The sequence below is a fragment of the Lepus europaeus genome, chromosome 15 (genome assembly GCF_033115175.1).
Source record: "Lepus europaeus isolate LE1 chromosome 15, mLepTim1.pri, whole genome shotgun sequence".
Classification (NCBI taxonomy): Eukaryota; Metazoa; Chordata; class Mammalia; order Lagomorpha; family Leporidae; genus Lepus; species Lepus europaeus.
The window spans coordinates 82,733,129-82,760,843 of NC_084841.1; the positions used below are offsets into that span (position 1 = coordinate 82,733,129).

The 27,715-nt window shown below is 44.2% G+C and overlaps 2 protein-coding genes and 1 non-coding gene across 4 annotated transcripts in view; 1 reads left to right on the forward strand and 2 right to left on the reverse strand.

Annotated features, from left to right (window-relative positions):
• Positions 1–289: 289 nt before the first annotated feature.
• On the reverse strand, positions 290–362 carry TRNAK-CUU (transfer RNA lysine (anticodon CUU)). The gene has a single exon. It is a non-coding gene; the product is annotated as a tRNA-Lys (tRNA).
• A 9,371-nt stretch (positions 363–9,733) lies between these two features.
• LYSMD3 (LysM domain containing 3) lies at positions 9,734–23,207 on the forward strand. The gene is made up of 3 exons (XM_062212420.1): positions 9,734–9,855; positions 13,820–14,082; positions 19,282–23,207. Exons 2-3 carry the CDS (start codon positions 13,828–13,830, stop codon positions 19,945–19,947), a joined length of 921 nt encoding a protein of 306 aa, XP_062068404.1. The 5' UTR covers positions 9,734–9,855; positions 13,820–13,827; the 3' UTR covers positions 19,948–23,207.
• An 829-nt stretch (positions 23,208–24,036) lies between these two features.
• Positions 24,037–27,715, reverse strand: part of POLR3G (RNA polymerase III subunit G) — a 47,223-nt gene continuing 43,544 nt past the window's right edge. For both annotated transcript variants that reach the window (XM_062212422.1, XM_062212423.1), the window contains one exon: positions 24,037–26,358. In XM_062212422.1, coding sequence (XP_062068406.1) covers positions 26,272–26,358 — 87 coding nt within the window. In that variant the 3' untranslated portion in view covers positions 24,037–26,271. The remainder of the gene's footprint in view (positions 26,359–27,715) is intronic.

Here is a 27,715-nt window from a genome sequence, read left to right on the forward strand (position 1 = left end):
GAGGTGACGACAACTGATGATGAGTGTACAGACATGTGGCTGGTCCTGTAGAAAGTCGCCCCATAAAATGACCTTTTAAGTAACTGGTTGGTCCTTATGCCCTGCCCCAGTAATCCTGTGGTCTTGTGCTTTAAAAGGCTTTGCTATGCACACAATAAACTGAGTTCTTGCTTGCTTGACTTGTCTCCAGAATCGGGAGGCTGGAGGCTGGGGAACGGGCGAGTGGCGCACTTACTTTTCTTCGGACCCAGTCCATCCTCGTTCGGGTGGACTAAGACCCTGCACCTGGCGCCCAACGTGGGGCTCGAACCCATGACCCTGGGATTAAGAGTCCCATGCTCTACCGACTGAGCTAGCTGGGCAGCCCAGCCAGCTATTCCTATTACATACACTATGCAGGCTGGGATGGGGGAGGGATTCTATACCGGGATCCAGCAAACTGCGCTACCCGCTCTGTACCATGAACAAGTGAGGCAGGCAGGACTTAATGCTTGGTACAAGCTGGATGAGGGGCCCACTGAATCTCCCATAGCAGGAGTGCGACAAAAACTGGGAGAGTCATTGCCAGATTTTATAGCCAGGGTCCAACACAGTCTCCATTATAAGTTGCCAGCTGGGGACCTTTGGGATCAGTTTGTTTCATTTTGTAGACAGCGTGCCTACCCAACCCCATGGCCAGTCCTGCTAGGCCCTGGCGTGTGCAGTCTTCCCTGTGAGTGGGGGACCACAGCCTTTCTCTGCACTCTCTTCCAGTCAAGAGATACCTCTCCTCACTGGGAGGGGTGGAAGGGAAAGTACCTCTGGCTACTACTGGCCTTATCTAAACCTCTGCCTGCCACTTGTGCCGCCCCAACTTCACTATCTCAGCTCACTATACATCCCCCTCCCACCCAGGAATTTGTACTTTATCTTAGAACCAGGCCTGGTCCAAAGTCTACTCTCCTTGTCTTAATGGCTGTCTCCATGATTTCCAGTTGGTCTTCTGTTCCTCTCTTGTTTCAGTTTTACCATAAGAATAGCAAGGGAGTGGTAATCCCATCCTTTTTGGGTTCCCTGCTTATTGAGAAATAATTAGGTATCCCACCCTTCTGATGGCTCTTTTTTATCTTGAGCAAGGTGGACAGGAAAATCAGGATTGGGAACTGTGACAGCTGCCTAAACCTGTTTCAAAAGCAGCCCCACGTGGCTGATAGACTATGATGTCATGGGGCCTGAGATATTAGAAAAAAAAAAAAAAGGAGGAGGGGCAACTGTAACTAATTTTTCTTTGAATCTAGGAAGTTCACTACCCTTAAAAATATTGCTTTGTAACTTGCTGAACTTATTTTGCAATTTATTTTAACAGGTTTCCGGTAATCAGTACTCAATAACACAGCAATGGGTAGTTAGTACTTGTTTTAGAAAAATGCAATTTTAATTTTAATCGAATTCAGATAGATATAATATCAGCACCCTAAGTCATTTAGGTGTAACTGCTAATTTAAATTGGGTAAAGGCAGATGACATAAATGCATCCAAATGTAAACTTTCATATACTCAGCATGTCATGAAAATAGTTCAACACTGTTTACAATAACTCAGGCTAAAAATTGTGTTACCTTATTTAAAAATGTTATCTTAATTTGGAGATTCTTAACAGGTTATTTTAAAATGTAAATCAAGGACACTGGCAGATGAAAAAATCACAAGTATGCTAATCTATTTCTCTTTGACATAAAATTGAAATATGATCCTTTGTTAAGGTAATGGGTTAAAATAATCTATTATGTTCTCTCTATTCCTCTTTGACATAAAATTAAAATCTGATTCTCTGTTAAAGCAATGAGTTAAAGTAATATATTATGTTCTCTTAATGTCTGTTAAATTCTAATTGTTTTTAAAAAGCTGAGTTTTTATTAAGAGCTATGGGTTATTTAAATATGTGCTTATTTTCAAACATTTAAATAATCACCTTGTAACAATGATCAAGCTTGGTCTATATTATGTCTATTTGCCTGTTTTTAACATTTAAGTGATTACCTTAAATCTAATCAGATCTAGCCCACAGCCTTGGCTAAATTTTTGGCTAAGCAGTTTGACTCTAACAGTTTTAAATTCTAAAATGAGTCTTCCAACTTTGGGGCTTCCAGTAGGATCCCTGGCACTCTCAAAGGATGAGACTCTAAATTTGTTAAAGTGCAACTGTTTGAGTCAATTCAGATTATGCAAAGTGTAATAAAATGTTGTAAATGATGTCAGACCTATGCTGTATTCATATTTTTGCTTTCCAGCTAAAGTAGTCTTATGTAAATGAGAGTAAATTCTGTGTATACAAGCCTTTACATGTCTTTGATATGCTTTAAACTTGTTTCTTTTATAGATCTGTTTTTGCAAAAACTGGAACGTCTCCTTTTAAAAGTGTCTGCTTAATTGGTTACTCTGCCATTTCTAGAGGTAGGTCCTGTAAGCTCTTTTTGACTCTGTTAAATAGTTCTGAGTTATGTGATGATTTCGTGTGCTAACTCTTATGTTCAAGATTTATAATTAAATCTGGTCTAAAAGTTTTAAAATTGCCCTAATTAAATAAATAGCTGTCATTTCAGGATGTTAAAAAAATTCTATTTTAACCAGATACTCTAAGTTCTCTTGGCATCTTTAACAAACTTTGTAAAAATCAAAGTTGTAAATTCTCTAAACTTTTGGTATTTCCAGAAGGGCCCCTGGAGATGTCAAAAGATATATCTCTCATCTTGCAGAGATAATAACCAATCAGAATGTTTAAATTAAAAGTGCTGCCAAGGCTGGAGCCGTGGCTTAACAGGCTAATCCTCTGCCTTGCGGCGCCGGCACACCGGGTTCTAGTCCCGGTTGGGGCACCGGATTCTATTCCAGTTGCCCCTCTTCCAGGCCAGCTCTCTGCTATGGCCCGGCAAGGCAGTGGAGGATGGCCCAAGTCCTTGGGCCCTGCACCCACATGGGAGACCAGGAGAAGCACCTGGCTCCTGGCTTCGGATCACGAGATGCACCGGCCACAGCGGCCATTGGAGGGTGAACCAACGGCAAAAGGAAGACCTTTCTCTCTGTCTCTCTCTCTCTCTCTCACTATCCACTCTACCTGTCAAAAAAAAAAAAAAAAAGTGCTGCCAAGATGTAAAATAATTCAACACTCTACTGAAATTCCTCACAACCCATAAGGTTGTGAGGAATCATAAAAAAAAAAAAAACAAAATACCAACTTATAAAACAAAAAGGGGGAATCATACCCCCACGAGACCAGCCATGCTCACCATAAATATTTTAAATTTTCCAAAACATCAGTCCTTGTCAGCCTTTTACAAACATTGGTCCCTCCAACTACCCTACCTTTCGGTTAGGGTAAAATGGAAAAACCCACTAACGGGATGCTGGCAAGGACCAGACCCACTGATAGGTGCTGGTAGAGAATTTGGATGTGTCTTCCCTCAGGGGAATTCCAATCCCATATGGGTACCTGTGAGAAACCTTAAATATCTCCCCTTTTGCCAAAGAATGTCACCCAGGAGGACTCCCTCCTGAGGAGTGATTTTTCTTTTCTCTTACAGGGATAAAAAGACGATATTGAACTTTCTGCCTCACTGTGACTGGATCATCATGGTACATCAGGAGTGCTGCTTTTATGCTAATTGCTCCAGCATCATCAAGGACAAGATCAAGCCCCTCCAAGAAGACCTTGAAGCTCTAGTTACCTGTAGTCTGGCCTTGGGGGATGGCTTCCTTATCTCCTCCCCCTTGTGGACCCTTGGTCTCCATTGTCCTTGTAAATTTGTCTAAGATTGCATTGCTGCGGTCCAGTTAATGGTGGTCCAACAACAATATGCCATTCTTTAAGCACCAGATTGGGAACTCTATACATCTGCCCACGGCCACTGCCAATATGTAGAGATATAATACATCATACACTGAGTTGCTGAGGTGGTAGCCAATGACGGGTAAGATCCCCGGGACAGCCCTTAACAGCTGGAGTAGTAGTCAAAGACAAGTAAGATCCCCAGAGGGGGACAACCTAAGACAGACATGCTCCCTAAAGGGCTGATCCCAGTCAGAGGGGACAACTTAAGACAGGCACACTCTCCGCTCAGTTCCTCTTTTTCTCTCTTTAATATAAAACAAAAAAGGGGGAATCTGTGGGGGAAATTAGGCGCATGTGGCAGTTCAAAGATGGCACCCAAAGGAAGTAAGGTGGGCAGTATCCAAAGTTGTCTACCACCAAAGGTGATTGCCTGCACAGCATCAGGGGAGGTGACAACTGATGATGAGTGTACAGACATATGTCTGGTCCTGTAGAAAGTCGCCCCATAAAATGACCTTTTAAGTAACTGGTTGGTCCTTATGCCCTGCCCCAGTAATCCTGCGGTCTTGTGCTTTAAAAGGCTTTGCTATGCACGCAATAAACTGAGTTCTTGCTTGCTTGCTTGGCTCCCCACTGTGTCTGACTGTCTCCGGGATCAGGAGCGCACTTATCTTTCTTCGGACCCAGTCCATCCTCATTCGGGTGGACTAAGACCCTGCAAATTAATATTTGCCAAAAAAATCCCAGATGTCATTTCCATCCATATTTTCTCAGATAAGCTTTAAGTACGGATACCTCCCTTTGCTATGATTCTTTATGTTAGCATGGAAGCTTTGCTTTTGAAAAAATTTTTTAAAGCTTTATTTGTGTATTTGAAAGAGTTACAGAGAAGGACACACACACCACACACACACAGAGAGAGAGAGAGAGAGAGAGAGAGAGATGGGGAGAGAATCATCCATCTGCTGGTTCACTATTCAGATGTTCACAACAGCCAGGGCTGGGCCAGGCCACAGCCAGGAGCCAGGAACCTCATCTGGAACCAGCATCCATATGGGACGCCAGCGTCACAAGTGGTGGTTTAACCTATCACGCCACAATATCAGACCACGCTTTAACTTCCTGCTTGGTTTTTCAGATACTATTGATGCAGCTGAGAATTGGCACAGAAGTGGCCTCTAACTAGCTGGAAAAACTTGGACTGGAATGAGAAAGTGCTGTTGCCTCTTCCATTCTCCTTTTAGGCTTTCCCAGCCCTGAATTTTCCAGACTCTGTGAGTATCCTGCTGAGACCTGAGAAGCTAAGGGGATGTCCTGTCTCTGGATTTCTGTGGTGTTCACCTTCTGCCCTCACCCAATTCTACGGACTAGGCCAGGCCTCATGTTTTCTCTTGGTGTAGTGGGCTTCATTGAATTCTGACCATTGTAGGGCTTCAAAGGGAGGCACAAATAAGAGCCGGTGCCTGTTCTGAGATACTCACCTGCACAGATTTGCCTGTGTACACACGTGAGTGTAAAGATCACAGGAAACAGGCCGGCGCCGTGGCTCAACAGGCTAATCCTCCACCTTGCGGCGCCGGCACACCGGGTTCTAGTCCCGGTTGGGGCGCGAGATTCTATCCTGGTTGCCCCTCTTCCAGGCCAGCTCTCTGCTATGGCCCGGCAAGGCAGTGGAGGATGGCCCAAGTCCTTGGGCCCTGCACCCCATGGGAGACCAGGAGAAGCACCTGGCTCCTGGCTTTGGATCAGCGAGGTGCGCCGGCTGCAGCGGCCATTGGAGGGTGAACCAACGGCAAAAAGGAAGACCTTTCTCTCTGTCTCTCTCTCTCACTATCCACTCTGCCTGTCAAAAAAAAAAAAATATATCAAATAAATACATAAAAAATTAAAAAAAAATCACAGGAAACAAAGAATTTCAAGTTATGGTCTTTGTAATTATAAGTCTTTGACTACTCCTTTCCACATGTACCAATTCTTTAGCTAAAGGATTAAGAAGAGTGTTTATGAGGATAGTTTTTACCTAATAAAGTGTGAATAGACAGAGGACATTGGACATGGTCATTTTCAAGTCACATTTAATACCCCTAAATTACTAGCATTTATAAGCAACTCTGGATTCCTGAAGTTTATTTGGTTCTCCTTTTATCCACATTCTGGCAAATCTATGATGATAGTAACGACTATGCTAAACAAAATGAAAAAACCATTGGGGAGGTCCTCGGATACACCTGTTAATAGATCACATCTAAATCATGCAAACTGAGGGCCAGCATTGTGCCACAGCAGGTTAAGATGTTTCCATGTGGCCAGCACGGCGGCTCAATAGGCTAATCCTCCGCCTTGCGGCACAGGCATATTGGGTTCTAGTCCCGGTCAGGGCGCCGGATTCTGTCCCGGTTGCCCCTCTTCCAGGCCAGCTCTCTGCTGTGGCCCGAGAGTGCAGTGGAGGATGGCCCAAGTGCTTGGGCCCTGCACCCCATAGGAGACCATGATAAGCACCTGTCTCCTGGTTTCGGATCAGCGCGGTGCGCCAGCTGCAGCGCGCCGGCCATTGGAGAGTGAACCAACAGCAAAACGAAGACCTCTCTCTCTCTCTTATTCTCTCTTCACTCTGCCTGTCAAAAATAATAATAATAAAAAGAATGTTACAAAAAAAAAAAAAAAAAAGATGTTTCCATGTGAGCACCGGCACGAGTACTGGTTGCTCCACTTCCAATCCAGCTTCCTGCTAATGTCCTGGGAAAGCAGCAGAAGATGGCTGAGTACTTAGGCCCCTGCACCCACATGGGAGACTCAAATGGAGTTCCAAGCTCCGGCTTTGGCCTGGCCCTAGCCTTGTTCATTTCAGCCATCTGGGGAGTGAACCCACAGATGGAAGTTCTGTCTGTCTGTCTCTCCCTCTGTAACTCTGAATAAAAATGCAGTCTGAGTTTTGCTCCCCATCCCAAGGCTCCTAGAGAAGAGACACAATATTTTGCCCCATACACATTGTTTGAAGATGGGAGGTTGAGGGAAGTTTTTGAAAGTCTCACCCCCATAATCCAATTTTAAATTCACCCTCCCCATACAACACTCTTTGCAGTTCTGCTTCTGAAAAGTAGAATTAGAAAGAAAAGACAATACAGGAAGGAGCAGGGAATGAAAAGCAGGACCAAGAGACACCAGACAGTGGGAAATCAAGAAGACATGGAAGAAGAATTCACTGTTTTATTATCCTTTGGCTTCTTTATGTCTAAGGGAACTGATCTAATTCTGGCATTCATCATCACTTGAATACAAAGAACAACAGATTCAGAACAATTAAGACACAGGTGGTGAGCTGCAAGGCAACTCTGGAAGAAACAGTTACTCAAAATGAAAATGTGTTCAGTTCTACTAGTTTTAAGAACACAAGGGGCTGGGGCTGTGGCTCAGGGGTTTAAAGCCATGGCCTAGCCTGCAGCACCAGTGTCCCCTATGGGTGCCAATTCATGTTCCGGCTGCTCCACTTCTAGTCCAGCTCCCTGCTGGTGTGCCTGGGAAGCAGTGGAAGATGGTATAAGTGCTTGGGCCCCTGCACCCATGTGAGAGACCCATAGGAAGCTCCTGGCTTTGGCCTGGGCCAGTCCTGGATGTTGTAGCCACCTGGATGGAAGATCTCTGACTCTCCTCTCTCTTTAACCCTGCCTTTCAAATAAACAAACAAATAAATCCTAAACACACACACACACACACACACATTGGCCGGCGCTGCAGCTCACTAGGCTAATCCTCCGCCTATGATGCTGGCACACCAGGTTCTAGTCCCGGTCGGGGCACCGGATTCTGTCCCGGTTGCTCCTCTTCTAGTGCAGCTCTCTGCTGTGGAGGATGGCCCAAGTGCTTGGGCCCTGCACCTGCATGGGAGACCAGGAGAGGCACCTGGCTCCTGGCTTCAGATCAGCGCGGTGCACCGGCGCAAGCCGCAGTGGCCATTGTGGGGTGAACCAACGGAAAAGGAAGACCTTTCTCTCTGTCTCTCTCTCACCGTCCACTCTGCCTGTCAAAACACACACACACACAGACACAAGCATTTAAATAATAAAAAAATTCATTCTGTACTAAGGAGATGACGAAGGAAAGGCAAAGATGCTGCCCAACTCCCTCCACCCCCATACACCCAGTCCTTTTCCACCACTGTTAACATTTCCTTGAGGGGCTCTGCCCCTCTCTGCATAGATAATTGAGTACAGGGGTGGGGTAGGAGAGTACATGGGAATCTGCCCTTTTCCCTCTAAACTTCCTTATGGAGATCTTTCCATCTGCTTAGTGATGCAAGCTTAATGAGCGAGCGGACTAATACTTACATAACTGCATTTCTGATTTTGATGGACGCTGTCAAGAGACTGACAGGTTGAATCAATGTCCACTCATACAACCACAGACTCTAAATGCTAGTGACAAAACCACCTATTTCTAGAAACTACATAATCTTTCTTCTATAGCCTTTTAAGAGAAACCATGTCCACTGAGGCCTCAAATTAATAATAATAATAATAATAATAAAAACCTGATGTCGCTGAGCAGTGGAGGACATCTTCCTCCAAGACAAACTACGGCTGTTTGGAACTCTGCCAGAATTCATGGCTGGCCGCTTCCTTTGTGCTAATAATAAAATATAACTCAATTATTGCCTTCTGTCAGAAGTTGAACTACTGGGTATCTTTGGTAAATAGAAACCATGACTCAAGGGTATGCAGATAGCTGCTGAGAGTATAACAACCCCCCCCCCCCCAGGTCACGGTCACTCAGACGTTCTGGAAATTCTATGAGCCCAGCTGTCACTGGAGCTCCGAGGCCTACTAACATTAACATGCGAAAAGGCACCTGTGTGCAGACAGGTCGTCACCCGCATTAACATTCATGAGGGCCGCCCAGCTGAAGCCGGGGCGTGCAGGAGGGAGCCCGGCCTTTGTCTCCCGATGGGAACTCGGCCAGGGACCCAGGGCGGCAGACGGGGGAGCCCCGCAGGGCGCCGCCACACCGCCTTTCTCCTCCCCCAGCCGTCCAACGCAGCTCTGTGTCGCAAGGAGATGGCGAGGTCGGACTTTCCGCCCTTCGGCTGCAGCGCGAGCCACACACATGCCACACCGCATACAGAGCGTGGAAGGCCCCGGGAGACACAGCCGTGCAGACGCCGGGGGAAGCCGCGCTCAGCGCCCCACGCGACGGCTCCCGGGGCCCGCACGGGGCTCGGCCCCACCGCGACGCCGACGCCCGCGAGTCCCGACGCGGGAACAACTCCGAGGTACGAAGCCCCGGGCCCGGCATCTCGGCCACGCAAGTCTCCCGGAGCCCCGCCGCGACCCCCGGCGACTTTCCAGTTAGGGGTGACCCCCGGTGGACAGCTCCTGTCCGGCGGAGTCCAAGCACGGGGCTGCCGGGGCCCAACCCCAGGGGGCTCGCTCCTCTCGCCCGCACACCCAGAAGCTGCACGCCGCCCTCCCCCACGGTTCGGACACGGAATGCTGCTTCCGCGGCTGCAGCCGGCAAGCCCGAGCGTGAACGCGGGTGTAAGCGCAGCGGCTATCAGCACACCCCAAAGACGACAGGAAGGCACAGCAGCGCCTCCTCCTCGCAGCCCAGTGCGCAGCGTGTCCGGCACGGGCCTTAGCCAGAGCGGCGCGTACGCCGGACAAAGGGGCAGCCCCCAGGCCGCCCGGGTCCCGCGGACTTCGCCGCCGCGGGCGTGGCTGGACCCGGGAGGGGAGGAGTCAGAGGTGGGGCTGAGCCGAGCCCCGCCCCTCCGGGCGCCTGCGGCGTCTCTGCGCATGCGTGCGGGTCCTGGGCTCGCCCTCGCGCCTCCGCCCGCGCCTCGGCCCACCTCCGCCCACTGGACGCGATGACGCAGCGCAGGTTTGCGGACGTGGCGGCGGCGCACGGCCGGGCGGGCGGAGACGTTGGCGGCGGCGGCGGCGGGGTCGGGCCTGGGCCGCCCAGCCCCGAGGCTCGGACATGAGCGTTCCCGGGACTGCAGCGGCGGCGCTGGCGGCTGTCTCCTCGCTGCGTGGCCCCCGCTAACGGGACAGGTAAAGATGGCGGCAGGTGGCGAGGGCGCCCACGTCCGGGCGGGCGGGCTGGGGCCCGGGCCTCGCGTCCGCGGACCACCCGGTCTGCCCAGCCCCGGGACAGCGCACGCTGTCGGGGAAACTGAGGCCGGGGGGCAGGCCGCCTCTGGGGCCCACAGGCCTCCCGCGCGGAGTCGAGGTGGGGTCCGCGAGGCGACGCTGTGACCGGAGAGCCCGAGTGCCGGAGCCCCCGCTGGGGATCGGGAACTCAAGAGCCGGCCGCGGGCAGGGGGAGACGGTTGGGCCCGGTGGACGGAGGCTGGGACTCGGCGTCCACGGGGCCCGGCGGCAGCGCGCGCTCCGCCTGTCCGCGCACGGCCTGTGCCCTCGGTGCGTGCCGGGTGGGCGCTGAGGCCTTAGCCCGGGTCCCGGCCTGCCTGGCTCGCTCGCCAGCCCGCAGTGAGACCCAGCACCGCGCAGTCCCGGCTGTGAGACTGGGTGTCTGTGTTACTCTGCTGCCCGCACCTCATTGCAGAAAGGTAGCGGAAGCAGGCGAAGGTCCAGGCCTTACGTACCACTCGACACTGTATCACGGAGAGGGTCTGGTACAGGTGTCTGAGACGGCTCTAAGGCCATCGCCCGGTGGATTCCAGGTCGCCGCAGTAAGCCACTAGTAGGCCTCAAGAACACGCTAGCAGAGAGAAACCCAGAGAGCAGCATCGTGGACACCTTTTGAGCACATGAAACAATAAAATATCTGTACTTACCAAGTTACTCCCGGACACACAGGGTTAGCAGACATCCCCTATATTGAGGACCCAGGGGGATGGAAAAGACTTGGTTACATAAGTGGATGTAAACCTGTTGCCCTTGGGCATAGCTGTTAGCATGGGGTCAAAGCTGCTCTACACCTAAAATGTGAGCCACTTTGATGGCCTTCAAGTTAGGAACCCTAGCTCTTGGTAAGAAATGATGAAGTGCTTTGGGGAACAGTTGAAACAGTTCACTTAGCTTGTAACTGTTTCTTAACTATGTTAACAGAATAGAAAATCTTGAAACAGTTTCAAAACATTTAATTAAGGTCACTGTTTTAGAAATTAAGATGTTGGAGTTGGTCTTTTCTGACCCCACCTCCCCCACACTTGCTCCTCTTCCATAGCATGGAAAACATGGTTTCCTCCTCTGTACATTCCTTCTCCATTTTTCTTTCTTTCTTTCTTTCTCTTTCTTTCTTTCTTTCTTTCTTTCTTTCTTTCTTTCTTTCTTTCTTTTTTTAAGTTTTATTTATTTGAAAGGCTTATAGAGGGGAAAGAGGGAGAAGGAAAGGGGAAGAGACAGAGAGATCCTCATCTACTGGGTCACTCTCCAAATGGCCGAAACAGCCAGGGCTGGGCCGTGCTGGAGCCTGGAGCCACATCCAGGTGTCCCTCTGGGCTATCAGGGGCCCAAGGACTTGGGCTGCTGCTTTCCCAGGCACATTGTCAGGGAACTGTATCAGAAGTAGAGCGGCTGGGTCTTTAACTGGAGCTCCTAAGGGATGCTGGCGTCACAGGCTGTGCCACGGTGCCAGCCCCTCTTCATAAGCTGACCTTTCTGTGGTTATTAAGATAATAAATGTTGGAAATCTTCAGACCTCAATCTTGGGCCTTTATTTCTTACATACTCTCAAATCCCTCCATATACAGAGCTTCAGTTTCACCCCTGTCCAGATTAGTCATGTAGTTGTATTTCTCACCCACACCTTTCCTTTGTATAGCCTGCCGTCTGTATTCATTCTTTACTGTCTTAGGAGAATACGTAATCATAGTCATGCTCCCTTGCCCCACTCTTCTGAATCCCAAAAGAGAATGGCGCCACGCTTTATTCAGTACAGATGAGAAACCATGGCATGGTCTGTAACTTCTTCCCTTCTTCGTGTCTGAGCCACTTTAAGCCCAAAGTACTTTATTTCCAGAATGCCCCTTTCGTACCTTTATTCATCTTTCATGACAAGAACTGAAAGGAGTCATGTGAATGTTTAATGTGAAACAAAAACAATGCATGTGGGCTTTTAAGTTTTTTTTTTTTTTTAAAGAACAGGTGGCCTTTTTTTTTTTATTTTTTATTTTTAACTGGCAGAGTGGACAGTGAGAGAGAGAGACAGAGAGAAAGGTCTTCCTTTGCTGTTGGTTCACCCTCCAATGGCCGCTGCGGCCGGCGCACCACGCTGATCAAAGGCAGGAGCCAGGTGCTTCTCCTGGTCTCCCATGGGGTGCAGGGCCCAAGCACTTGGGCCATCCTCCACTGCACTCCCGGGCCACAGCAGAGAGCTGGACTAGAAGAGGATCTACCAGGACAGAATCCGGCGCCCCAACTGGGACAAGAACCCCGGGGTGCGGACGCCACAGGCGGAGCATTAGCCTAGTGAGCCGCGGAGCTGGCCCAGGTGGCCTTTTTAAAAGACTTACTTTTTATATAATTGAAAGGCAGAATTATAGAGAGGAAGGAGAGAGAGCGAGAGAGCTTGCTTCCCTTGGCTGGTTCACTCCCCAAATGGCTGCAACGGCCAGGGCTGCGCCAAGCCAAAGCCAGGAACCCAGAGCCTCTTCTGGGTCTCACATGTGGATACATGCACTTGGGCCACCTTCCGCTATTTTCCCAGGTGCATTAGCAGGAAGCTGGATCAGAAGTAGAGCAGTCGGGACTCCAGCTGGCACTCAAATGGGATGCTGGTGCCGCAGGTGGAGCCTTAACCTACTACGCCACAACACTGGCCCCCTTGTTTGTTTTTAATCAGAATACTGATATATCAACTTGAGGAGGGTCCAGGTAGGAATACAAGTAAGTGGAAAGCTCTCATTGATGAATCTTTTTAAGTTGGTTTTACAGGTTTTTTTTTCTGAAGTACAAATGAACAAAATGACCTTAAAGTTATTTGTTCAGTATTTATAGACCACAGATGGAATCTGATAAGTACTGTAACATAAGTTGTGTGAAAAGTCACTAAGGAAAACCCCTAGTCAAGAGCAAAATCATGACCCATCTAGAAGGCACTTCCTGTACAAAATAAAAACACTGAAGTCAGCATGATCAAGTAGGCAGTGCAAAAGATAGTTCAGTTCCGCAGGCACATAAAATATAGAAGTTAGAAAGTCTGAATTCATAAAAATATTGTTTGTTTACATGTAAAACATATGTGTGGTGCAGTAGGTTAGGCTGTGGCTTGGGACTCCAGCTTTCTAGATTGGAGTGCCTGGTTTGAGCTTTGCCTATTCTACACTTCCAAATCCAGCTTCCTGCTCAGGTGTTGGGAGGCAGCAGATGATGGCCAAGGTATTTGGGTTCCTGCCATACATTTGAGAGACCCAGATGGAGTGCCTGGCTTCTGGCTTCAGCCCATCCCAAGCCCCCCAGAATGTGGGGAGTGAACTAGGGGATGGACGATCTCTCTGTCTCTCTGTCACTCTTTCAAATACATAAATAAATCTTTTTTTTTTTTTTTAAAGAAACCACACTTAAGACAAAATGTTACATCTGTACTGAACATGGGTTTTTTTTTCCTCATTTTTATTCTGAACAGTACAATAACTATTTACACATGATTCACTTTGTGTTATGTATTATAAGCAATCTAGAGATGAATGTATGTGGATCAATATGTAGCAGTGAATGGATGTGTGTAGTTCATAAACAAACACTATGCCCTTTTATTTAAGGGACTTGGCCATGTGTGGATTTTGGTGTGGAGGTGTCCTGATACTCATCTCTTATACAAAGGGATTCCTGTCCTGTTTATGGTGATACATGTCCTGTTAGCCTGCGTTGTCTATTCTTCCCGTGCCATTGTCTTTATTCCCAACAAATATGTTGTACTTCAACAGTTAGAAAACTCAGACTTAAATTTTTAAATAACAAAAAACACTCTTTAGAAAAAAAAGTGTTAAGATGTATGTAAATCATCAGTGGATCCAGCTACATTCCAAATTGTCTGCCTTTTTTCTTCCAGGTTTTAACATGGCAGGGAGGCATCAGAGTCGTGGTTTCCCTATTCCAGGAGTTCAGTCAAGTGGTCAAGTGCACGCGTTTGGAAACTGCACAGACAGCGACATGTTGGAGGAAGATGCTGAAGCGTATGAGCTTCGATCCAGAGGAAAAGAGAAAGTACGAAGAAGTACATCGAGAGATAGACTTGATGACATTATAGTGTTAACAAAAGATATCCAAGAAGGGGATACTTTAAATGCAATAGCCCTTCAGTACTGCTGCACGGTAAGTTTGGGTCTTACATTATGGAGTCCACCATAAATTATCTGTTCTTCAGCCCAGCCCAAATTGAAATAAATTCCATGTCCTTTTATCTTGTTCCTTTCATTTGTCCCTTTTTTGGTCATGTCAGTAGATGTTAACTTTTTAAATTTTAAATGCATATGGTAATTTATTTTCAAATCCATGATTGTCTTCACAATTGGAAAACAGCCAAATAGGTTTTCTTCTTAATCAGGTAGTAAGAGAATATGTAAGGATTTTCTGAAATAACAAGTGTCAGCACAGTAATGGTTTTCTCTAATCATGTGTGTGTGTGTACCCACACATACATTTGGAGGCGGTAATTTTTTTGTGTTTTAAAAATTGGTTTATGCTATAGTGATTACTCTGGACCTTGCAGTTTTCATTTTTTAGTAAATCATAGGCATCCCTATGATTTCACAGCCTTACAGGTCATTAGTTTAAGCTGCTGCATGCCATGCATAGTATTGTTAGCTGTTCCTCTTTTTGTGGGTAGTCAGTTGTACACTACAGTGTGAATATCATCACAGCTGTATCTTTAAATTTCACAGATACCAATCTGTTGGAACTCATTTTTTTTTTTTTAAGATTTATTTTATTTATTTGAAAGAGTTACAGAGAGAGGTAGAGACAGAGGGAGAGATCTTCTATCCGCTGGATCACTCACCAGATGGCCACAGTGACCAGAGTTGCACCGATCAGGAGCCAGGAGCTTCTTCCAGGTCTCCCATGGAGGTGCAGGAGCCCAAGGACTTGGGCCATCTTCTGCTGCTTTCCTAGGCCATAGCAGAGAGCTGGATTGGAAGTGGAGCAGCCAGGACTAGAGCCGGCACCCATATGGGGTGCCAGTGCTTCAGGCCAGGGCTTAACCTGCTGTGCCACAGTGCCGGGCCCTGGAACTCATATCTGTAGCATAATGTGTATATTGGGGTCTTGGCAGAATATGTTTTCATGAAAGCAGTTAGAAGGTTGGTTTTTAGACTTTTTATTTTCATACTCCTAATAGAATTTTGAAATGTATCTGTACGTTTTTAAGGGCACTTCTTGTATGACTTAAAGTAATTATAAAGGATGTAATTTGCAGAGTGTTGTCAATATTGACACAGATAAGATTGTTTGAATACTCTTTACATGTATCCATGGAATTCTAAATGTCAGGATTTTCTACCTGAAATTACTAAATTTTTCCATAATGTATTTTTATACTTGAAAAAATTATATTGATTACCTGTCCTATTTCTCTGCAGTGGAATACAATAATAAATTTATATAAACTACATATATATATAAATATAAATTGAAGTTTTAAAGTTCTGTGGCTATGAAGTTCTATATATTTTCTTCTAGATAAAATTAGTATTGCAATTACAATTCTTATAAACAAATATATTGTAAGTTTTAATTTAAAAACTCAATAAAATGTCATACATGAAATTGATGTTTTGATGAGGTAAGAAGGGCTAGGTAGCCTGTCCCCCCACTGCAGTTTGCTCATGTATGCCAACACCATTGCTGTCATTATTTTTTTTTTTTAAGATTTATTTTATTTTATTTGAAAGACAGAGTTAGAGAGGTAGCGTCAGAAAGAGAAGAGGTCTTCTATCCACTGGTTCACTCACCAAATGGCTACAATGGCCAGAGCTGAGCTGATGCTAAGCCAGGAACTTCCTCTGGGTCTTCCCACACGGATGCAGGGGCCCAGCCACTTGGGCCATCTTCTACTGCTTTCCCAGGTCAGAGAGCTAGATTGGAAGTGGAGCAGCTGGAACTCAAACCAGTGCTCATATGGGATGCCGGTGCTGCAGGCTGGGGCTTTAACCTGCTGCACCACAGCACCGGTCCCCTCTGTCATTATTAAATCATAAAATATCAAATTTCATTTTTGATGTAAATACGCATGTGAATTTATATTTTATAATAAAATAATATCATTGAAAAATAATTTGAAAAATGTGTCTTTGAAGCTTGATGATGTAATTGAGGCTTTGAAATGAGAGGTAAGGCTAAAAACATCAAAGTAGAGATCCAAGAGAAGAGTGTTGTCCAGCACCTTTATTAGGGTAAGACATTAGCTTTTCATGAACTGGATACTTCTCTTACAAGGGACATTTGAAATACATTTGAGCAGTTGACATAGGTGATACTTCCAATGAGGTGCAAAGGAGGAAGTGTTTCAAACACTGGACAGTGGTGTCAAGATTTTAAGGAAGAAGTAAGGTGGACAAAAAGGGGCTTCATTTTTATTTATTTTTGTATATTTGAGAGGCAGAGAAGGGGAAGCAGAGTGCTCCCATCTACTGGTTCACTCCCTAAATGCCTGCATTGGCAGGGGCTGAGCCAGGCTAAAGCCAGGAACTCAGTGCAGGTCTCTCACAAGGGTAGCTATAGTCCAGCTACTTGAACTTTCACTTGCTTCCCAGGGTCTGCGTTGACAGGAAGGTGGAATCAGGAGCTAGAATAGGGACTCAGACTCTGGCACTCTGACATGGGACATGGGCATCCTAACTGGCATGTTAACCACTTGACCAAATGCCTGCCCCCTCAGCAGGGTTTAGAAGGTATTTCTGAAATGAGTTGCACAGCCTGAGATGAAGAACTGTGAGACAACGGAGGAAAAGTTTGATCCACAGAATAAGAGAGCACTGTTCTTAATAGGAGAGATGCAAAATGTTGGTAGACCCTGCCAGTGAACTGGAGGGGATACAATAAAGAACTTATTAGTGTAATGCAATGAAGATGGTCAGGGTTTAGATTAAAAGATTTGTGGGGCTGGCACCGTGGCATAGATGTTTAAACCTCTGCCTGTCATGCCGGCATTCCCCCATAGGCACCTGTTTGAGTCCTGGCTGCTCCACTTCTGATCCAGCTCCCTGCTAATCCACCTGGGCCCCTGTTACCCATATGGGAGAAATGGAAAAAGTTCCTGGCTCCTGGCTTCAAATCGGCCCAGCTCCGGCCATTGCAGCCTTTTGGGGAGTGAACCAGTGGATGGAAGATAATCTATCTCTCCTTCTCTCTAAATCTCTACTTTTCAAATAAATAAGTTAATGTTTAATAAAATATTTGTGGTAAGGATAGAGAAAAGCTGATAGAAAATGTGTCTGGAGGAAATCTTGGGCTATGTGAAATGGAGAACAATGAGAACTGATTAGCTTAACATCTGAGGAGAAGGAGCACTGGCCACAGTTTTGGGAAAGTTTTAACAGAATTGAGAAGTTAAGGTGAGCAGTGCTTCCTTTTGATGGGAACTTAACTGGCAAAGATTAATTTCACATGTGTCATCATTTTAAAAATACATTAAGGAGCCTTAAGAGTTATTTTACTATATTCTTGTTATAATGATGAGGAATAAAAAGTCCAAGGTTGAAACCCTAACAACTTGGCTCAGATCGTACAGTTAGTGACATCGCCAGGCTTTAAACAAAGAAATCCAGGCTTTTAAACCTTCCTGGCCACTGCTTAATCTCCTTTGTGGATTTCTGTACTCAGCTGTACTCAGTAAGAGTTTGTTTCCCTTTACCTTTTTCTCCCAGTCTTTTTCTGGTGAATCTGTCTACTCTGTGCTTCCAGTTCCCACTCTTGCTGATAATCTTCAAACCTGTATCTAGCTGAGATCCGTTTCCTGAGTTTCAGACATAATATGAGGGGTCTTCAGCAAGCTCATGAAATGCACCAAATCGGGCATGATGAAAATGTGTATTATGAAACTATACATGGGTTTCAGAATTTTTGTACCAAAATAAACTTACCTATCAATTACATTTTCCCGTGATCCTTTTGAAACACCGTCACTTGTGTATTTGAGGCGTCCCAAAGCTAACGTGTCTGAAACCTGTGTCCGTGCTCCTCTCACCCTTCAAGGTCCTGCGTGTGTCAGTGAACGTCACTGTCATTCATTATGATGACTGAACCAGAAATACAAGTTTCATTTCAGACTTGCTTTACCTCCATCACCAATCAGGTGATACATGATTAGGGCTTAGCTTAAAGCACTGATGAAAATGATGAACGAGGGGTGGCGTTTGGCACAGCAGTTACATCATCCATGGTCTGTATTGCAGTACCGGGCTCTAGCTGCATACACTGCTTCCAGTCCAGCTTCCTGCGAATGCACGCCCTGGAGGCAGCAAGTGGTGATTTCAATGCCTGGGTCCCTGCCACCCATGTGCAAACTCAGAGTGGTTTCTTAGCCCTTGGCTTTGTCACTGCCCATCCCTGGCTGTTGCAGGTATTTCAGGAGTGAACCACCAGATAGATCATTTCTCTTGGTGTGTGTATCTCTCTGCCTTTCAAAAATAAATGAATGAATTAGAAGTTGATAAATATGACTAATGACTTCAAAGTGGTAGGAGAGCCTGGCATAGTAGTTGTTGATAATCTGAAAAATATTCTCTTCTCCTCATCACAAATAGCAAGGATATACACATAGTGGATAGGATAAACATACAGGTTGAGAACTATGTAATTTGTATTTCCATATGTATATATATATGGAAAGCTTACATAAATGACTGAGAGGTTTGGGGGGAAATGGCTTTAGAAGAATACCTATTTTGTGAATACTAAGGTGTGTATTTTCACCCATTTTACCATCTTTATAATGGGATGGTGGCATCTTACATATATTTTGTGTAGTTTTTTTCTTCATTGGAGATATGAAAACAATGGTGTAACTTAGAATTGATGGCATCTTAGAGTTCATAAAATGTTATTTTGGTTGGGGGAGCTAACACTGCAGTTGCCAAACTGAATAAAGAGCATAAGGACCTGTAATCCTTCCTTAACAGAGGGCTTACAGGCAGTAGAACTGTGGTGTTTGTACGTGATGCACACAGGCAAGCAGCAAAGGCTCCTAGACACCACTTGGATAGCCAGCACTGATGGGTGACATACAGGATGATGAACACGTACATACTGATGAGTGACATACAGGAGTGACAGTGAAGTGCATTTGGCCCTGTCCTGAGACTGGTAGATCAGAAGTGGTGTAGAATTCTTATCTACAAGCAAAAGTAAAATCCCTGTGAGTGTGGTAATTTAACATGAATAATTAAGCTCAACTCTTTTTCCTGTCAAAAAAGTAACTGGGATGAATGAGTATTGCTACCACTAGTTTGAGTTGTAAATCAGTTGACTGTTGGATTTGTTTTTTGTTTTCTTTTTTTTTTCTTTTTTTAACAGGTAGCAGATATCAAGAGGGTTAACAATCTCATCAGTGATCAAGACTTTTTTGCCCTTAGGTCCATCAAAATTCCAGTAAAAAAGTTCAGTTTGTTGACTGAAACCCTTTACCCTGCAAAAGGCAAGCAGGTGTCACGCCCCTCGCCTGTGCACTGTGCGCCAGAGCAGCAGGACATCGTGCCAGCCAGCGACTCCCTGTCTTCCACCGAGTCAGCTGGCAGCTTTTTAAAAGAAGTGGACAGAGACATTGAACAAATTGTCAAGTGTACAGACACCAAGAGAGAGAACCTCAATGAGGTGGTGTCTGCCTTGACGGCCCAACAGATACGTTTTGAACCTGACACTAAGAGCTCTCAGCGCAAGGATCCTTACTATGGAGCAGACTGGGGAATAGGGTGGTGGACAGCTGTCGTGATCATGTTGATAGTAGGTATAATAACACCAGTCTTTTATTTGCTCTATTACGAAATTTTAGCTAAGGTGGATGTTAGTCACCATTCAACAGTGGACTCTTCACATTTGGACTCAGGAATCACACCCCCATCACAGCAGAGAGAAATGCAAAATAGACTGGCTCCAACTAAGGGACTACGCTTGGGCCAACAAGATGATCATAAACTGTACAGTCAGGATTCTCAGCCACCTGCTGTTGAGCACAAAACCTAGCATTAGCTCCTGATAACGGTGTAAGTGCTCACGTGCATCTGGAGTGTGGTGAGTCCATTCTACTCAAAGACCACTTCAAAACCAGAATTTACGGAGGCTGAAGATGCTTTGTGTTCACCTTTCTGAAAAAATGTGAGCCATGGGTGGATCATGTGTAAAGGTTCCATAGTAGCTGCAGTTGATGCTGAAAGCATGAGTTCCTCAATCTGTTCTATCATTGCTTAAAGCAGAAATGAATTTGTGTGAGGAGTCCTTAACCTGGAAGATGTTATCATTTTTCTTACTCAAGACTAGTTATGCTTAAATTTTATTTTTTTAAGTAATTATTTTTGGTTTCAGGTTATAAATTTATGAAGCAGAATGATAGCTTCATAGTCTACAACTAAAGAATTTACTACTGTGAGCCATCAAAACACCTAGTTGCAAAAAAAGTGTGGTTATGAGAGCACAGGTAACTCAGTTTTGAAACATCTTACAGCTATGTCCAGCAGCTGTGCCATGATGGCAAAATAGAAACAGGACGGGGAACCTAATGTGTGAATTCTGTAACAGAGGTGAAGAGCTGCAGTAAACACTGTTAAGCCCCCAAATGTGTCACAGTCGGGAAATTGCCATTTAGTCCCTAGAACACTGGACTAGGTCAAGACCAGAGAGTAATTTTTGTCTCCTACAGAATGCTTGCTTTCAGACACATGCTTTAACCTCTCCCCTGCTGTTCTGAAAATCATTCTCTTTGCCTTTGATATTTGATAGCACTTTGTAGTTCTTTGATGAAAAGTTACACAAGTACAGGCTAACATCATTTAGGAAATAATTCTTACATACTGATAAATTGTTGCTGTGTTACATGTGGTAACATGCCTTACGTACATCCCATGCCTTATATTCTGTAAGTTTTAGACTGAAGCATTATCTTAGATGATGCAGTCAGATTCATGACATAGGCTGTACTCATGGGTTGTCATCTTCAGCATCAAGCACAAGTTAATAGGGTCAGACATATCATTGTCTGCCTGAGTCACTCACCAGAAACATGAAAGAGGCTTTTTGCTTTAGTAATGCCTCCAAACTCTTGTACTGATCCTGTACCTGTTTTTTAAAAAGAAAATGTTCAACTTTGACTTTTCATGAACTGCAGCATCGGGAGAACAGAGGCCACCAGTGTGTGGGTTGGTTGCAAGGGCTTGACAGTGCCGTTTTCCAAAGGTCTGCTGTGGATCAGTCACAGCCTGGCTGAACTAGAAGTATTTGCATAACTGATCCCATCCTTTAATTCTTAAAGGTGTTTTTAAAATGTAACCAAAATGATTCAGTAGAAATGGAATTTGGTGGAATCTGTGTTTCCTATTTTGTGTTTAATAAAGTATATACCTTAAGAGAGAGAATACCACTTCATTTTCTGGGCATTATTGTAATTTTAAATGTTTTCATTTTCTGATCAGTCATTTTAAATTTCAAGACTAATGTTGATAAAATGGCATGAATTTTTTAACATGTTAAATGGAGTTTTACATACTTCGTCAAGAAAAGGATCTTTAAGAGGACAGGGAAGTCAGAAGCTTTAAAGCCCTGGTATACTTGGAAGCCTTCAAACAGTTAATGGAAATTATGAAAAAACTATGCATGAATTTGTTTTCCACCAAAAATTAACTCTTAATTCCATTTTCCCATGAACTTTTTGAAGTACCTTTGTATTAAAGTATCTTAGGAAAATTATCAAAAGAAGTTCAATATGGAAATTACAGCAAAGTGATTTATGTAGTAATCAACCTTTTTAGTTAAAAATTGTTTAATTAATGTGCCTTGGGCATCTTGGAAAAGAGAAGTGTGAACTTCCTAACTTATGCTCAACGGCAGCTTGGTCCCGTTTACATTACATTTATTGAGCCTGCTGGAAAATCAAGTTTCAGGGAAGCAAATGCAGATTATTAGGGTAGTACAGGCTAAATGGCCTTTGAAGAACATTGTTTACATCAAATTGAAAAATTGGAAATTCAGTGTTCCTTTTTGCTAGCTAGACTTTGAAATTGTGATGGGGTGGTCTGATTTCTAAAATAAGTTATTTTAAAATTAATATACTGTGTACTTCTTGATTAAAAATTTCTGTCTTGCAGGGTATCCTTTTTGAAGGAAATATATATCCTTAGGACACAATCAAGCAGTTTGTTTCTTCTGTATGTTTGAGTTATATATTTTTAAATTAACTGACTATAATTTGAATTTATATGTTTCTATATATAGGTTATCTTTGTAGTTTTCCCTAAGCATTTAGTAGGTTGAGAAATAACTTCTAAAAAGTATTAGTAATACATTAAATTTGTAGCTAATGCAAACCACTTTGTATAACTACGTAAACACAGTTACTGTTAGATATTGTGATTTTTCATTGTGTGGAAACCCTCATTTGAATGACTTTGAGGCCTTATGTATGTGTGTGTGCAGATGTTAACAACAGTCATTGTGCGTTACTGCATTTGGTTCCTTTAAAAAGCTGAGAGGCAAGTGCAGGAAAAAAATTTGGTATTTTTAGCAGAAATTCTTAATATCTTTTTTAAAGTCTGAGTAGACATGGTTAAGTGTGTTTTAAACAGTGGGTGCCATTTAAATTCAATATTTTTTGCCATCCACCCCTAGAAAATTACAGGACTCGCAACTTGAAAAAATATAGATAGGTTACAGAATCTGCTGGCCACGTTAAAAATTAGAAGACTGTCATGTCTTCTCTGGAGGATGCTTTGACTGTTGAAGTTTTCTTTTTGTGGATTCTATCTGCTTACTCCAGGACGAAAAGTTCTTTCAATGAGGCAGTACTAAATAGTTCTTTTTAAAGGTATCTACTTCTAAAATTACCTAGTTGGAAATATGAAGGAATACAGAGTTTTAGAAATATCCAGCAAGGATCCAGTCTAAGTATTACAGGGCAAAGGTCAAAACGTTTTTCAAAGTCCATTTGAATGGTGCGTTATTGGGATGAGAATCATTCATACTTTGAATTAAAATGATGTTGCTCAGGAAATCAGTATTTTTCTTCCAAGTATGTGCATATTGCACTGTTAGACCATAGTAATATCTGAATGCTTTATTTAATTTTATGTATGCAAGAATATAAATCTTTTGTATAATGTATTTTATACAAATGCAAAATATAACATTGTTAGCATGTACATCTGTAAAACTGGTTTTTAAAACTTTTTGCCTCATATTTTTCATATTTTAAAAAAATCTACACAATGTAATAAAGTTTCTATTTTATTATCCAATCTAAAATGGAAGCTGGTGAATTTAATTGAATAAAGAAAACATCATCTCGACTTTTAAACTATTTGATAGAGAGATACTGTGTAAGAAAGCAAAGGTCTGCCAGTTCAGACTTGCCACCCGTGACACAGAAACAAAAGCCACTAGACAATCTGCAGCATGTAACTGAGATGGGATAAAACATCTCGGATGCAGATTCTTTGGGCGGTTTTCCTCAGGGAAGAACTGGTGTGAGGCAGGATCTACAACTTGCTGTGAGGCTGTGGATCAGTTCCATAAAGTGCTTAGTAAATAAATTCTTATAACAAAAACGCTTCTACTTCAAGAATATTAATTTCACATAGAGGAATTGAGAACGTCTTTAGAATATTTACTTATTTAATGGAAGGATTTGTGGTGTGATCCGTTTTCCTCCCATTTTAAAAAATATCTTTTAAAATTTCTTCTTACAAAAACAGAAATTGTTATCAGTGCAATCTAGATTTTAACCATTATTAGAGCTACTGGGACTGTACATTTGAAGGTGGAGAGGGAAGAGAGGGTGAGACATTGCATCCGCCTTTAGTGTTCTTTGTATCCATATCAGTATGTTGGCCCCGGACACGAGTGATGACGTGAGTACTGCACTGCCTGCCAAGTCTCTCAGTACGCTAGCACACCTAGTCCCCTAGCTACAGGGTTTTCTTGTTTGTGGTGGTGGGTGGTTCAAGAACACCTGACTCAGGCATCTCTGCTCAAATACATACATACAGTTACTGGGTAAAATCCATATTAAATTAGTTTTCCCTACCAAAAAATACATTTAAGTGAGTTCAAAACAAAACATCTTGATGTAAAACAAGAGGCCACAACTTTGTTTTGTAAGAATTTAATGTGTAAACAAATACAGAAAAATAAGCATCATGGCAACCGAACACTTCCGCTTGTAACAGTTTTAAAGACACTACACCAACAATACGTTTTTACACGGAAGAGGTTGTCTCTGCCTTCCTGTGGAATCACTTCACAGTCTTACTGTAAGCCAGAAAAACAAGATTCGTGTTGGTAAAGCAGCCTGCAAATCATGTCCGTTCTCACCTTTCATATGCTGTAAAACTAAAAAGAGCTTCCAGAGGGGGAGTGGATGGCCCTGGCTGCCCTACTGTACACAGGACGAAAATGGTGGCAAACTGAAAGCTAGGAAAAGAAACACCTTCACCTTCATTGCATTTGCCTGGTGGAAGCCGTTACCTGCAGATGGTTAATAAAGCATTTAACCAGAACTGGTACTTGACTCTGGTATAAGGTGACAGGACAAAACACCTGTGTTAATGAATGATCCCATATGACAACACCATCTCATTACTACTGAAAACCTCATGTGGGGTTTTCATTATGTACACTAAGTAGATTGCTGCTTTAAAAATAGCCTGTTTTAAACATTTTTGACAATTCTGCTTACACAAGAAGGAGTTCACATAGGATCAACACAGCACTAACCTGATAAGACATAAGATGGGGGGGCCTCACACACCCATCTGAATCATTGAAGGAAGCATTGCCATTGGAAGTGGTCTTTGTCCTGAGAAAGTCGTGTTGCAAAATGGCACAAGGTGATACAAATTCGCTCCAGTTTTCCCCACAAATGCAAGATGGGAAAATCAGATTATCATACATCTTTGTAAAGAAAACATGCTTTTGGTTACTTCCCAAACTCCAATTGTCTCAGAGGGTGACAACCAAACTTACAGAGCAATCATTTCTGCATTTGGTAAACCTTGGTTCATGGGTATGTGATTTTTTTACATGACATCATTTACAAGAGAAACTAAGGCACAGAACTTGGCCAAACTCAGTTCTGAGGCTGAGTTTCATAGCACAGGTGGCTCTGCCTCTTGGGTTAGAGGGTAATAGGTGATAGCTCCCCAAAGGAGGAAAAAGAGTTTGATTGCATTTGGTGAGTAATATAAATCGTCTTTGAAATATGAGCTCCCGTGAAAATCTTTGGCATCTGTGAGTCTTTGGAGGCTGCAGTTTGGGGGTGTGTTCCCTCAAAATAGATAAAGGCTGGGGTGGGGGCTAGCTCTGAAGTCACACAAACAAGTTCATTTGAAAATGACCTGAGTTCATTCTGTGTGGTGATGGGACCCGAGAGGCCCGGGCGCGTCAGGGTTCATACGCATGCATTCTGCAGCGAGACCGGAACTTACTCCATACTTAGGTAAAGTACAAAACTAAGATGTCTCGCTTTTGTGCTCCATGAGCCCAACTATTCTAAGATGTTAAACTTACTACAGTGGGGTGGTTAATTTCATGTATGTACAACTTCAAAAATATTTTCCACCAAAATAAACTTTTAATTCTCTCTCCCATAAACTTTTTTAAGTCCCCTTGCATGGTATTAAGTTAGCCTTAAATTCAAATATTAAATTCATCCACATAAAAGTCTTTTCTGAGATGTGAGCTGTGAAATTCACACTCAGAAATATACAGCTCAGAGTGGCCTGTCTTCCCATGGGGATGTTTTCAATCACAAAACTTCTAACCTCTTTGAAGTTCATACATGTTTACAGCTTAGGTGGGTTAATGTTGTCATTAATGTAGTGGTACGGAACATACCATGTACAAGTAGAAAATAAAATTATTTTCAAGTTTCTGTTGTTTTTTTTAAAGTGCTCTATGTGCTGTATTAAATCAATTTGCAGATTATAGAAATCCATTATGACAAATCATATTTGTACAAAAGATCAGCAGTTAAACAAGAACGGTTTGTTCAAGTATGGATGCATCGATTAAGAGATGCAAAAACTCATTAGGCATTAACAAAAGTCTATCCACGAGAAAACCTATGAGGAATGGCAGAGGTATCTAGAAGGAATGTTGGCGTGTCAGACTCATTTGTACACGGTAACTACTGCTACAGTAAAGTGGTTCTGAATGTTTTAGTAACGAGTATCAGTAACTGTCCAACCAAAAGGTAACAAAAGTAAAACAGGCTTTCACTCCTTATCAGGAAAAAAAAAAAAAAAAACAAGTCTGAATGCTCAGAAGCTGCATCCTAAGAACATTTTCTGACGAACTTCACGGCTAGTAGGTTGCTTCATCCATGTTGTCGTCGCTGTCTACGCCAAAATCGTCTCCGTTGTCGAAGTATGAGTTAATGTAGTCATTTTCCTAGGGAGAGAACACAGGAGCAGTCCTCAGTGGGCAGTAGAAGGAACAGGCAGTAACGCTCCACTTAAAGAATACAACGCAGACTGTCCCTTAATGCTACATTTAGGTCCCACAGCAGGTTTAAACCAAGCCTGCTTAGAACACACTTCAGTTCTAGGCTGGCACTGTGGCTCACTAGGCTAATCCTCTGCCTGTGGCACCGGCACCCCAGGTTCTAGACCTGGTTGCTCCTTTTCTAGTCCAGCTCTCTGCTGTGGCCCGGGAGTGCAGTGGAGGATGGCCCAGGTCCCTGGGCCCTGCACCTGCATGGGAGACCAGGAGAAGCACCTGGCTCCTGGCTTTGGATCAGCGCGCTGTACCGCCAGCCGTAGCGGCCACTTGAGGGGGGTGAACCAATGGAAAAAGGAAGACCTTTCTCTCTGTCTCTATCTCTCACTAACTCTGTGCCTGGCCAAAAAACAAAAACAAAAACAACAAAAACAACAACAACAAAAAAAAACCACACACACACTCACCTGCACTGCTCAAGCCTGCTCCTTCTCTTCTAAGACCCCCACCAGCCAGGAGGACGAGAAGAGCTGCCCGTTCCCGCTCTGAGGAAGGGCCCACCCCATCAGACACTCCGCTGTGGGGGTCATGTTCTCAGACACTCCTCTCCATGGGGTGGCACGTTCCATAAGTTACACCCCTCTGTCCATCTAGTACCACCACCCCTCCGTGGGCTAAGATGGTGCCCCTCCACGGGGTGGCCCTCCTAACACACTACCTGTGGTTCCAGATGGCTCAAACCCCTCCACACAACAGTGCATCCAACACACTACCCCTCCATGGGATGGCTCATCTCCTAAGATGCTATCCACGGAATATCCACGGACCATAGGATGACGTGTGGTTTAGTCTGTGAAACCAGTAAACACTTTACACGCCGAATGCACAGACTCTCAAGAAACAAACTAATGGGCCGACACTGTGGTACAGCGGGTTAAGCCACTGCCTGCGAAGACAGCTTCCCGTAGGAGTGCCTGTTCGAGTCTCGACAGCTCCACTTCCTATCTGGCTTCCTGCTAAAGTGCCTGGGAAAGCAGCACAAGGTGGCTCAAGTGCTTGGGCCCCTGCCACCCATGTGGGAGACCTGGATGCAGTTCCAGGCTCCTGGCTTCAGCCAGGCCCAGTCCCAGCCATTGCAGCCATCTGGGAGTGAGCCTGCGGATGGAAGATCTTTTTCTCCCTCTCTGTCTCTGTTTCTCTGCCTTTCAAATAAATAAATCTTAAATAAAAAATACCCAGTGTACATTAACACTCACTGGCTTACACCAGAACTGAAGATTCTGTCCACCAAGCACAAGTAAGCAGAAGC